This window comes from Balaenoptera ricei, chromosome 2 (assembly GCF_028023285.1).
Source record: "Balaenoptera ricei isolate mBalRic1 chromosome 2, mBalRic1.hap2, whole genome shotgun sequence".
NCBI lineage: Eukaryota > Metazoa > Chordata > Mammalia > Artiodactyla > Balaenopteridae > Balaenoptera > Balaenoptera ricei.
This window is the reverse complement of record NC_082640.1, coordinates 59189143-59200512: the sequence shown is the minus strand read 5'-3', so window position 1 is coordinate 59200512 and position 11370 is coordinate 59189143. Positions and strand designations below refer to the sequence as shown.

General features: G+C 44.6%; 2 protein-coding genes across 4 annotated transcripts in view; one reads left to right on the top strand and one right to left on the bottom strand.

The window, feature by feature from the left end:
- ACSBG1 (acyl-CoA synthetase bubblegum family member 1) overlaps nucleotides 1-4169 on the top strand; it is a 49038-nt gene extending 44869 nt beyond the window's left edge. Inside the window, exons 11-15 of the mRNA XM_059912651.1 lie at nucleotides 35-265; nucleotides 958-1175; nucleotides 1878-2017; nucleotides 2595-2841; nucleotides 4084-4169. Coding sequence (XP_059768634.1) covers nucleotides 35-265; nucleotides 958-1175; nucleotides 1878-2017; nucleotides 2595-2841; nucleotides 4084-4169 — 922 coding nt within the window. The remainder of the gene's footprint in view (nucleotides 1-34; nucleotides 266-957; nucleotides 1176-1877; nucleotides 2018-2594; nucleotides 2842-4083) is intronic.
- Nucleotides 4170-5126: 957 nt separating this feature from the next.
- Nucleotides 5127-11370, bottom strand: part of IDH3A (isocitrate dehydrogenase (NAD(+)) 3 catalytic subunit alpha) — a 35817-nt gene continuing 29573 nt past the window's right edge. For all 3 annotated transcript variants that reach the window (XM_059912653.1, XM_059912652.1, XM_059912654.1), the window contains 5 exons: nucleotides 11028-11130; nucleotides 10861-10925; nucleotides 9369-9453; nucleotides 8782-8934; nucleotides 5127-6715 (listed from right to left, as the gene is read on the bottom strand). In XM_059912653.1, coding sequence (XP_059768636.1) covers nucleotides 6632-6715; nucleotides 8782-8934; nucleotides 9369-9453; nucleotides 10861-10925; nucleotides 11028-11130 — 490 coding nt within the window. In that variant the 3' untranslated portion in view covers nucleotides 5127-6631. The remainder of the gene's footprint in view (nucleotides 6716-8781; nucleotides 8935-9368; nucleotides 9454-10860; nucleotides 10926-11027; nucleotides 11131-11370) is intronic.

The window sequence follows — 11370 nt, the reverse complement described above, 5'->3', positions numbered from 1 at the left end:
TGTCTTCTGTGAGCCATTCTCCCTCTCCCACCAGTGATCTGAAGCCCTTCACAACCCGACTGGCAGATTACCTGGTGCTAGCCAAGGTCCGCCAGGCACTGGGCTTTGCCAAGTGTCAGAAAAACTTCTATGGAGGAGCCCCCATGACCGTGGAGACACAGCACTTCTTCCTGGGCCTCAACATCCGCTTGTATGCGGGCTACGGCCTCAGTGAGACCTCGGGCCCTCACTTCATGTCCAGCCCCTACAACTACCGGCTCTACAGGTGTGACCCAGGTTTCAGCACATATGCCAGCCCGCACGTCCTGGCTGACACCCTTCAGTGCCCCCCTGCTGATTAGGTCCCTGAGCCCAGGCCACTGGACTATGGGTCCCTGAGTGCCAACCACTCTATCTTGGGCCAAGTCCCTTGGCCAGGCCCGAGTCTCGTGGGGATGGTCTCTGCGACAGTGTCACTTGGGTCTGTGGTTGCAAACAGCCTTGCAGCCCAGGGGCTCCCTGAGCAGGCCTCTGATGGAGGAATTTCCCTTCGGCCCCTCCCTCCAGTAGGGTGGGGTGTGTTAGAGGGTGTCCCAGCATTGCTGATAGCCCCGGTTCCATCTGGGATGGGAGCTGGGGGGGACTGGGCCGGACCTCTGGTGTGGGGTAGGGGGCAATCAGCTCTAGGGAGTGAGTTGAAGGATTCTCTGTTGTGCATAAATACCTCCCCTCCCTGCTTGCCCATCACAGTGCTTAAAGTTGTCCCATTACGATTTCCCCCACTGATTCATTCATTCACCTAAAAACCTTTAACTGGCCCTACCTCTCAGCTCTGAGGACCCTATTAAATTACAAAAATCCTGGGAAAAGACATTCTAGCCATCGGAGAAGACTAGATGGATCAGACTAGGGGCTGATCCAGGGCTTGGAGGAAACTGCTCCCTCTGACCGTGCCTCCCGGCCCCTCCATCCCCCCAGCTCCGGCAAGGTGGTGCCGGGCTGCCGGGTGAAGCTGGTGAATGAGGATGCAGAGGGCATCGGAGAGATCTGCCTGTGGGGCCGCACAATCTTCATGGGCTACCTGAACATGGAGGACAAGACGTGTGAGGCCATTGATGCCGACGGCTGGCTGCACACGGGCGACTCAGGCCACCTGGACGCCGACGGCTTCCTCTACATCACTGGGCGTCTCAAAGGTGAGCGCCTCTGGCTGGTTTCGAGGCTGTGCTGGGACATCGGAGGAATTATACTGCCACCACAATTTATACCCACTACAAGTGTTGAGCCCTTATTAAGTGCCATGCACCTTGAATAACATCATTTTACTTACTATTGTCTCCCGTGGGAAAGATGCTATCATTACCTCGACTTATTAATGAGGACAACCAGAGAGGTTAAGTAACTTGCCCAAGGTCACCCAGCTAGTAAATGACAGAGCTGGGATTCAAACTCCCTAGATAAACAAGGCAAGTCTTTCCAGAAAATTTGAGGACATAAATATGTATTTTTATATGCAAACATGGATATGAGGCAGAGTAGAACACAAATTGGACATAAAATTTAAAATAGAGCATGAGATTTCAAAGAAATTTCCCATGAACAACTTGGCTCTCCCAGGGAAGTAAGTTGGGGACACCTCCATGGAAGAGGTGCTTTGCTTACTTTGCCCAAGTGGATACAATGCCCTCAGCACCCCTGTGGGAATCCCATGCCCCAGTTTCCCAGGGGAAACTGAAGCTCGGTGAGTGGGTAAACACCTTTCTGGAAATCACGCAGGCAGATGTGTGATCGAGCCTGGGTCCTGCTTAGAGGGTCGGCTCTCCAGGCAGAGTCTGGGTGCTCTTGGCCTGAGCACCTGGACTAAAGCCTGTGCCGGGGGCCTGGCCTTGCCTCCCCAGAATTAATCATCACGGCTGGTGGGGAGAATGTGCCCCCTGTGCCCATTGAGGAGGCCGTGAAGACAGAGCTACCCATCATCAGCAATGCCGTGCTGATCGGGGACCAGAGGAAGTTCCTGTCCATGCTGCTCACCTTGAAGGTGTGTCGGGGCGGGGAGGGGTCTGGCTCTGGAGGAGCAGCCAGTGGGTGGTCTGTGGGTCTGGCCCCAGCAGAAGCCATGTTCAGCCAGGACATGTCTGGATCTCATGACTGTATTCTGGAATAACTAGTCAGTGCTGCCTGCACTAAGGGGGCAGCCGCAGCGCATGGAAATCCCTTCTGCCCCTGGTAATACAGTTAATAGTATGCTGCCCTGATGATCTTCTATGTGTTCCAGTACAGTCCAGTTTACACAGTGCTGCTGCCCTCAGTCCCCTCAGCAGATAACCAATCTGGTATCTGATACCAGGGTAGTAGACGGGGCCAGAATTATGGTCCCTGTTTTAAAAGATGATCTCACTGGCTGAGGTCATCTCAGTCTCAGGCCTCCCTTCCTTCCACCCCACCACGGGGCTCAACGCCGTCCAAGTAGCATCCCACTCATTCTAGAACTGTCTCTTTGAAACAGAGCTCACAGTGATCCACATCCTTGACAATCAGCAGTGCGACCTCCTCCAAGACCAGGGCACACATCTTGTGGAGTGAGGCTTGGTTTTGATCTATCTCTGGCTTTTCAGTGCACTCTGGACCCTGATACCTCTGACCCAACTGATAATCTGACGGAGCAAGCTGTGGAGTTCTGCCAGAGGGTGGGTAGCAAAGCCACCACAGTATCGGAGGTCGTGGGGAAGAAGGATGAGGCCGTGTATCAGGCCATTGAAGAGGGGATCCAGAGAGTCAACATGAATGCAGCTGCCCGACCCTACCACATCCAGAAGTGGGCCGTTCTTGAGAGGGACTTCTCCATTTTGGGTGGAGAGTTGGGTAGGTGTTTTCTTAACACTATTGCAGGGGCTGTGCAGGAGGGCAGAGGCCATGGTGGAGCCTGGGAGGTGCCCACTAGGAAGCAGCCATGGCAAACAGAAGGTCCCTGATGGCACTTCGGATGACACCCACCTCCTTCCTTCCTGTGGGAGGACATTGATTGCTCAGTGCCTGGGCTTGTGGTTAGGTAGGGCCTGTTCAGTGTATAAGATATGTGCTGGAATTCGTTAATTTGAACCTATAACGTTTAACTTTGTTTTGACTAAGGAACCATTTTCCCCTGAAATCACAGTGGGACCACCAGGCAGACACAAAGTTCCTGTTAGTGTTTGTTTGGGCTGGAGTCATCTGGCTCTAGGGAGTGAGACCACCATAATCTTTTGTAAAGTCAGCTCATGCAACAGGTAAAGGGTGGAAGCCCTTCTGGACCATGGTCCACAGAACCAGAAAAGGCCTCTGGTGTGGCCTCAGTTGGATGGATGAAGTCGCTCTTGGCTGTAGCATCTTGGGGTGTTCATGGCATGGCGGGGTGGGTATGCAAATGGCTCCTTCAATGAGATTCCCTCCAACCCATCAAGGCTGAACCCAGATGCAACTATCCACAGTAATGCTGAGCTGCTGTCAGAGACCCTGAGCTTATCTGGCTGTCTGGTGCCAGCAAACTGAATGCAAGGTCAACCAGATAGTTGTCCTCTTTAAGCAGTTTATATAAATGGCTTTGATTTTGAAGTCTCCAGTTACACAGCCAAGTATGAGTTAGCACAAAATGGAGTTGAAGCTACACAAATCAGAGCCCTTTTAACCTTGCATTAGAGGAGAGAACCAAGGCCAAGAAAAGTGATATGAGGAAGACCTCTCATAAAGACCATGCCAGAGGCCCTCCCTGGCCAGGGCTTTCCCCTAGCCTATCACAAGCAATCAAAGCATTACATCCAACATCATATGAACTTTCACTGAAATGCAGAGATGATTTGCCTATCAGTTATTGTCATGTAAATTACCCCCACTTCCTCTGTATTCTACCGGCCACTTAGACCAACCCTGGTACAGTGTGGGAAGGAGCCACACAGGGGTGTGACCACCAGGAGCAGGGATCGCCATGGGCCATCTTGGAGGATGGCTACTTGTTGGTCTGGCTTAATTCCAGAGTTCTGGGACGCACTGAGTCTAGATGTTTACCACACACCTTCTCAGACATCTCAGAGCCCAGGCCTCACTCATTTCTTCCAATTTCTCTTTTAGGTCCCACAATGAAGCTGAAACGGCTCACAGTCCTAGAGAAGTACAAAGATATCATCGATTGCTTTTACCAAGAGCAAAAAAAGTAATCAGGGGTCGTCCTTCCCGGGTTTCTCCTGAAGATGGCAGGCTATTTTCCTGACCCCCAGGTCCTCTTCAGTCTGGGCACATGGACTTCTGGCAAGTCTGTTAGTTTCTCTGGGTCAGGTACGGTCCTGGCATCTACATTTGCCAGGTCTTATGCCGAGAAGCTTCATGTGTGGATAGTTTTAAATGTATTGCTTTTTATTTGGGTGACAAGTGAGATCAACTCTCTTTCCAGAACTAAAGGGCTGACAGGTTTTGGCCTTAGTTCCAGGTAGATTTAACAGGCTGCTAGCTCACTTAACAGGAGGCTGGGTGTTGGGGGAGGGAGGAGGGGGAAGATGGCTCGGCTAACCAGTGTGCCACAGGGAAAGCGCTCAGTTGTAACTCACCTAACAAACACCCGACTTACTCTGGAATCTTGTTGGACATTGCCGACCCCATCATCCCATTACCAGGCACTCCACCATACACACACCCACTGACTTTGATGCGTAATAAAACTGCTGCTGCCTATTTGATTGTATTTAATGTGTAATTTGAAATTAAACTTTTTAACAGAACTGTCAACAAGTACCTGATTTTTTTGTCAATAGAGCAGTATATCAGTCCAGAGTAGTGGTTATTTAACCCACAGGACACTGTGCAATAGGTATACCAATGACCTCTAGTGCCCTGGAATAAGCAAAGGTGTGGGAGGAGGTCAAGTGGAGCATTCTAGTGAAAGCAGTCAATTGGGTGCTAGTCTGTCACCACCATGCCACCCTGCCCACTCTGTTTTTTGTTTGTTTTGGCTGAGCCATACAGCTTGTGGAATCTTAGTTCCCCAACCAGAGATCGAACCCGTGTCCCCTCACCCTGCCCACTCTAAATACTTGAAGCAGCCATTCTTAGTAGCAAACTGAGCCAAAATGACCTAAGGCATCTAAATGGGAAATCGGTAGAGAAAGCATACACCTCAATTCGTTTGGGAATTCTTTATTAGTGTAAACCCAAGGATCACTGATAATTAGCACAATTCAATAAAACAGAAGCAGCAGTTTAAACAAAGTAAAATACATATAAGGTTGTAAGTCTGGTTACCAGCCTAAAAAAGGACCCAGACAGGGGTATTTGTTGTTGTTAAGAAATCCCCTTGTGACCAGGGTACACAATGCAAAGCCACAGGTTTGCAATGTTACACAAGGGCCAAGAAGGACATGAGTTGCCTCTGGTGTGGGACCAAAGGGTTCATGAAAATAGTGACTTAGTGTCTGAAGATTAAAGAAAAATCATGCTAAGGATGGGGAATGGAGGAGGGATGGGGACGTGCCTGAAGGTCAAAAGCTAAGGCAAGCCCCAGGGTGGCACGATTTTGTGACTCATCTCAGGCTGAGTCTGCAACTCATCTTTTATTGGTGGTGCTGAGGCACAGGGAGGTAATTTGGTGTTTTGGGGAAGGGGTAGCCACTGAAATATAAAGTTAATAGCCAGCACCCCAGGGTCCTCAACTGCAGTCAAATTTTATATGGTCAGGCCTTTTAGCAGTATCAGTGGGAGTGTGGTCCACTTCCAGACAGAGACAGACATGCTGGGGAAGAGTGATCGCACACAATGGTTGGCTCCCATGTCTGACTCAGGGTCTGCACAGGGGATCAAGGGCTGCGTTACACACGATGCTTGATGTATGTCCAATGAAAAGGAAGGACCACTCCTTCATTAAAAGCTCTCGCCAGGAATAGTCAATCATCTCAAGATAAAAATAATTGAACACACAATGCATTTGTGTCTTTGTACCCGATATATTACCCATATCTTATTAACAAAAACTACATCTCTCATTATATATTTCTCGGATCTGAAGTCTTTATTCATACTCAGTAATTCATGTAAAGCACAAATCGGTCTTTACTTTCCATATCACTAAGAAATATACCATATTCACTGTTTTTGATGTAAACTTTCCCAGGAAATTTCTCTTGTGCCCGTTTAGTTTTATAAGAATATTATCTTGTGCTAATACATCAACATTATATTTTATTTCCATTATATTTTTCATAAACCTAGGAAATCATTGTTTTTCTTGAAAAAGTTGTATGTTTTCTCGTATTAATTCTGTATCATTACAGAATCATATCATTACAGAATCTGTATCATATTTACAGTTAAAGAAAAACTGTTGTAACTGAAGCGTAAAATGGTTAACAATGGCAAATGATATGGTCTACTTAGAGTTTTCAAAAAATGTGTACCAGATAGACATTTAATAAATAAAACAAGCACTTGAATAAAGTCCTTTGAAAGCAGGCCCAGGGACATCACCTGCATCCTCTGCACAGATTTTGTTAAGAAAAGGCCAGGTCTAAAAATGTACTCTGTCAAGAAACAAGCAACAAATGCATAAATGCATACATAATGGGAGGTATTCTAATACAGGCTGACATGGAGTCCGTTAGGAGTGACTGAGGCAAAACCATTTGTAGAAGCCTTAATCTAAATCTTTTACTCGGCGACAGATTTCTTCCGTGAAGTCTGAGCATTTTGCATTGCCTCCCAAATCTTTTGTTAAGCTCTGAGAAAAGGAAAAAGCAAAGATAAAAAATGTATCCACACATTAAACCAAAGCAAGGATGTTTTTATTTAAAGCTCTCGGTGAGATACCAGCTGAATGAGTTACCTGACTACTCTTTCATTTAGTTCCTCATTTCAAAGTGAGACCCGCTCCACCACCATCCACCTACCCCAGGAGAACCTGGAAAAGCTAATTCGATAGTGTACACAGAAACACTCTGGAAGAACAAGATGCTCTCACTACAAAGGGAAGCAGGGAGGCTTTCCAAAAATTTTCCCTTTGTCCATACAACAGACCCTAAGGAAGCATTTGATTACGGACACTTAAATGACAGCAAATCTAAACAAGAGGTTGCATAAATTCCTTGGGGATTTTTAAATTTTTTTTTTTCTTTAAAGACACATTTTGACCTATTTTTTGGAGGCTAAGAAACAAATACTAAGGAAATATTTAAATCACTTAACTCTTAAATTGCCTTCTTTAAGAAAGAAATCCTCCCATATTCTCTGTTTTCTACCAGCTTATGCTCTCTTTACTCCCAAACGGAACTCAGTATATTTAATTCTCTTGTCCCATCGCATCCTGAACAATTTAAAGGGCCTACTGTGTAATTTAGGCATCTCTCTGCTGGGCTCTATGAGTAGCTTCTCAAATACAGCGTCAGAATAAAAAATATATATAATCACATGCCCTTCAATATGACTATATCAGGCTGTTAAAAACAAGCTTGGGTTTCTTATATTTTGGCCATAAGAATTTCAAATTATAGAATTTTTTAAAAAGAAGAAGCAAACCTTGAAGACATTATGCTAAGTGAAATAAGCCAGTCACAATGTTACAAATAGTATATGATTCCACTTACATGAGGCACCTAGAGTAGTCAAATTCATAGAGACAGAAAGTAGATGGTGGTTGCCAGGGGCTGGGGGAATGGCAGAAAATAGGTAAATTATTGTTTAATTGGGACGGTTTCAGTTTAGGAAAATGAAGAAGTCTGGAGATAGATGGTGGTGAAGGTTGTACAACACTATGAAAAGTATTAATATTTAATACCAATAGACTGTGTGCCTCAAAAATTATTAAAATGGTCGATTTTATACTATGTATATTTTATCCTTTTTTAAAATGCTAGTTTTTTAAAAAAAGGAAGAGACCTCAGACTAGGGATTAGCCTTTCAGGCCCAGCCTTGTAAAGCCATGACCTCCTCTGTTCTCCTCCCACTTTCAGAATAATTGATCACAACCCTCCTATGAGTCACAACTGCTTATGGAAACAGTGACGCTTGTTGGGTAAGAGCCAGACTGGGTGTGAACCCCAACTTTGCCAGTTAGGAGCTGTGAGACCTTGGACAAACTTACTTAATCTCTCTGTGCCTCAGTTTCCTCATCTATAAAATGGGCTTAATTACAGTATCTATGTCACATAGGAGTAGAGATTTGCTGAGATATATATAATGAATATAAAATCACGAAAGTATTCAATTAATATCAGCCATTATTACTTCTATAAAACTTCTACATTACTTTTATATCACAGATGCACATATAATATATAGCTCCACTGTATTATAGACACATCTGCATCTGTACTACTGCTAGATTCCAAGCTCCTTGAGGCCTGAGACCAAGGATACCAAGGAATACCTTATTCCTCATTTTATTATATTATCCATACCTTATCATGTATGCAATGGATGTTTGCTGGGAAGAGGAAAAAGCTGCCAAGAAAAATTAATGGACTTGGCCAAGATCCCACAGGTAACAACAGGGTAACTGGGCCTGCACTGCTCTGACGCCCACACCACTGCTCTTTCCATTGCACCCTGGTGCCCCTACCACAGTGCTTCTCGGCCCTTCCCTGATGAAATACGTTAATCCTCTCTTCAGAAAATGCACACACGTGTGCAGACCCCCCGAGTTCACTCAGGGAGCCCACATTAAGAATGCCTGTTCGACATCCAATCCTTTGGCCCTCTTGAGAAGAACCATCATCGGTCCTTCACACACATTAAACCCAAGGAGGAAATGCATTTTACCCAGCAGAAGTGTGGCAAGATTACCAATACCTTCCCATCCTTAATTGTAGCAAAGCATGCCGTCTCAATCTTTGCAGCGTGGTCGAAAAGCCCCATGTGGCGCAGCATCATCACGGCACTGAGCAGGAGGGCCGTGGGGTTGGCCATGTCCTTGCCCGCGATGTCTGGGGCCGTCCCGTGAACCTGCCCAGGTAGGGGGGGAAAGGGTGCAGTCAGGAGGGAGACAGGAGCAAACAGCCCTCTTCCAGGGAAGCTGGGCTCTTAATCAGCTTTCCTCACCGATGAAAAATAGCTACAAATAGCTGCTCAGACACGTCTTAGAAATAAAACCTCACAAAAATAAAGAGCTAAAGTAATTCTTTTTTAAGTGCAAAAATATGGACTAACAATCTTATCCAGTCCAACTTTCAGTAAAATATTTTAACTGAGGAAGGATACATAATAAATAATAAGGATAAAAAAGAAATAAGAGGAAAACGAATGAATAAACTAAGCTTCATTTTCTTCTGACAATTGGAAAAACTCAAGAGTTAAAATATATTTATGCAGATAAGCCCTCCTGGGTTCTCATGTCATTCTGACTTGAATTCTACTTCAGGTGTCACCAGGGTCCTTACCGACTCGAAGATTGCAACTCCATTGGCTCCAATGTTGCCACTTGGTGTCACACCAAGACCTCCAATCAGTCCTGCACACAGGTCACTGGGGGCAGAAAAGCATTTCAAAGGATATTTTGAAAAATAAAACGTCTCACCTAGCACCCAGACTTTCATTTTTAAATACCATTCTCCACTAAAAGGAACCTGGGCTCCTTAGAGAAATGGCTGATTCCAGGACTACAGTTAGGAAAATATAGGATGAGCCTGAAGCACCTTATTGTGCCAGAAAGCAAATGATGGGCTGTGTTAAAAGGACACAGAGACGGGGCTTCCCAGGTGGCGCAGTGGTTGAGAATCTGCCTGCCAATGCAGGGGACACGGGTTCGAGCCCTGGTCTGGGAGGATCCCACATGCCGCGGAGCAACTAGGCCCGTGAGCCACAACTACTGAGCCTGCGCGTCTGGAGCCTGTGCTCCGCAACAAGAGAGGCCGCGATAGTGAGAGGTCCGCGCACTGCGATGAAGAGTGGCCCCCATTTGCCGCAACTAGAGAAAGCCCTCGCACAGAAACGAAGACCCAACACAGCCATAAATAAATAAATTAAATAAATAAATAAACCCAAAAAAAGTTAAAAAAAAAAAAAAAAAAGATCCCGCGTGCTGCAACTAAGACCCAGCGCAGCCAAATAAATATATAAATAAATTTAAAAAAAAAAAAAAAAGGACACAGAGACAGTTCAAAGGGACTCCCACTGGCCAAGTCTGCACAACATATGCATCAATATAAAAGATGATAGTGATGGATATAACCACTAAATAAAATAGAAACCAGGAGTCCAAATTGATATAGGTAAATAAGTAAACAAATAAATAAAAGAGAAGGAAAAGCTTATCCTTACAGTAGAATGCCAACTAATACATGTAGAAGGAATGATGGACTTACAAAAGCACCATTTAACCACCATCATGTGTACGTGTGTAGAGACAAAGAGAGAAAAAAGAAGAAGGAGGAGGAGGATGAAGGGAGGGAAAAGGAGAGAAGAAGAGAGAGAGAGAGAGAGAGGGAGTAATAAAGTAAGTCTGGTAAAATGTTAACATTTGGTGAATGTGGGTGCTGAGTACACAGGAATTCTTTGTACCATTCTTGCAACTTTTCTGTAAGTCTGAAATTAGGCCAAAATTTACAAAAAATTTATAAAAATGAACACGCACCTACCTAGCTACACATGATAAAACACTGAAATCAATCAATCAACCAACCAATAAAATATCTGTAAAATGGGAAGAGGGAACTAATGGTCAGGGAGCAAGAGCCCAGAGCTGATTTGGCAAATGAATGAATAACCCATCCAGCATATCACCATTGATATCACCACCTGAATTGTCAGAATTCAACTCGTGGCTTGTAACAAATGCTGTATTTTATAGTATTTGATTAAAATTTGTAAGCCACAATTTATTTTATGACATTTATAAATAAACTGTAGGCTAAAAGGTATAGCCAGACTCACCTAAGGATGTCTCCATACAAATTTGGCATAACAAGGACATCAAACTGGGACGGATCCTGGACCATCTACAAAAAATGCATTTGTGCGTTTAGCAATCAAAAACTGTGCACCACACGGACACACTATATACCACAAAAAGTAGCAGGTAAGTGTGAATATATACTTACATTCAAACATACTGTGTCAAGGTACATCTCATTAAATTTAATATCTTTATAGTTTTCTGCAACTTCCCTGCATTTTTGCAGAAAAAGCCCATCTGACATTCGCCTGTATTTAATCAAATAAAAATTGCTGAAAGCAAAGACTTGCAGAGAGAAAAAGATCAAATCAGAGAAGTAAAGTAAGTTCAAGAAATTTAAGTTCCAGATATCTGATTTCAATTACAGTAAAATTATTTTTTTTGGCAATCAGTAAAATGCAAATTTAAATGTTTTAGGATACTTCTGGAAGCACAAAAGGGTAAAAAATGTAATATAGTTTGATCATAAGAGACTATATTTTTATAGT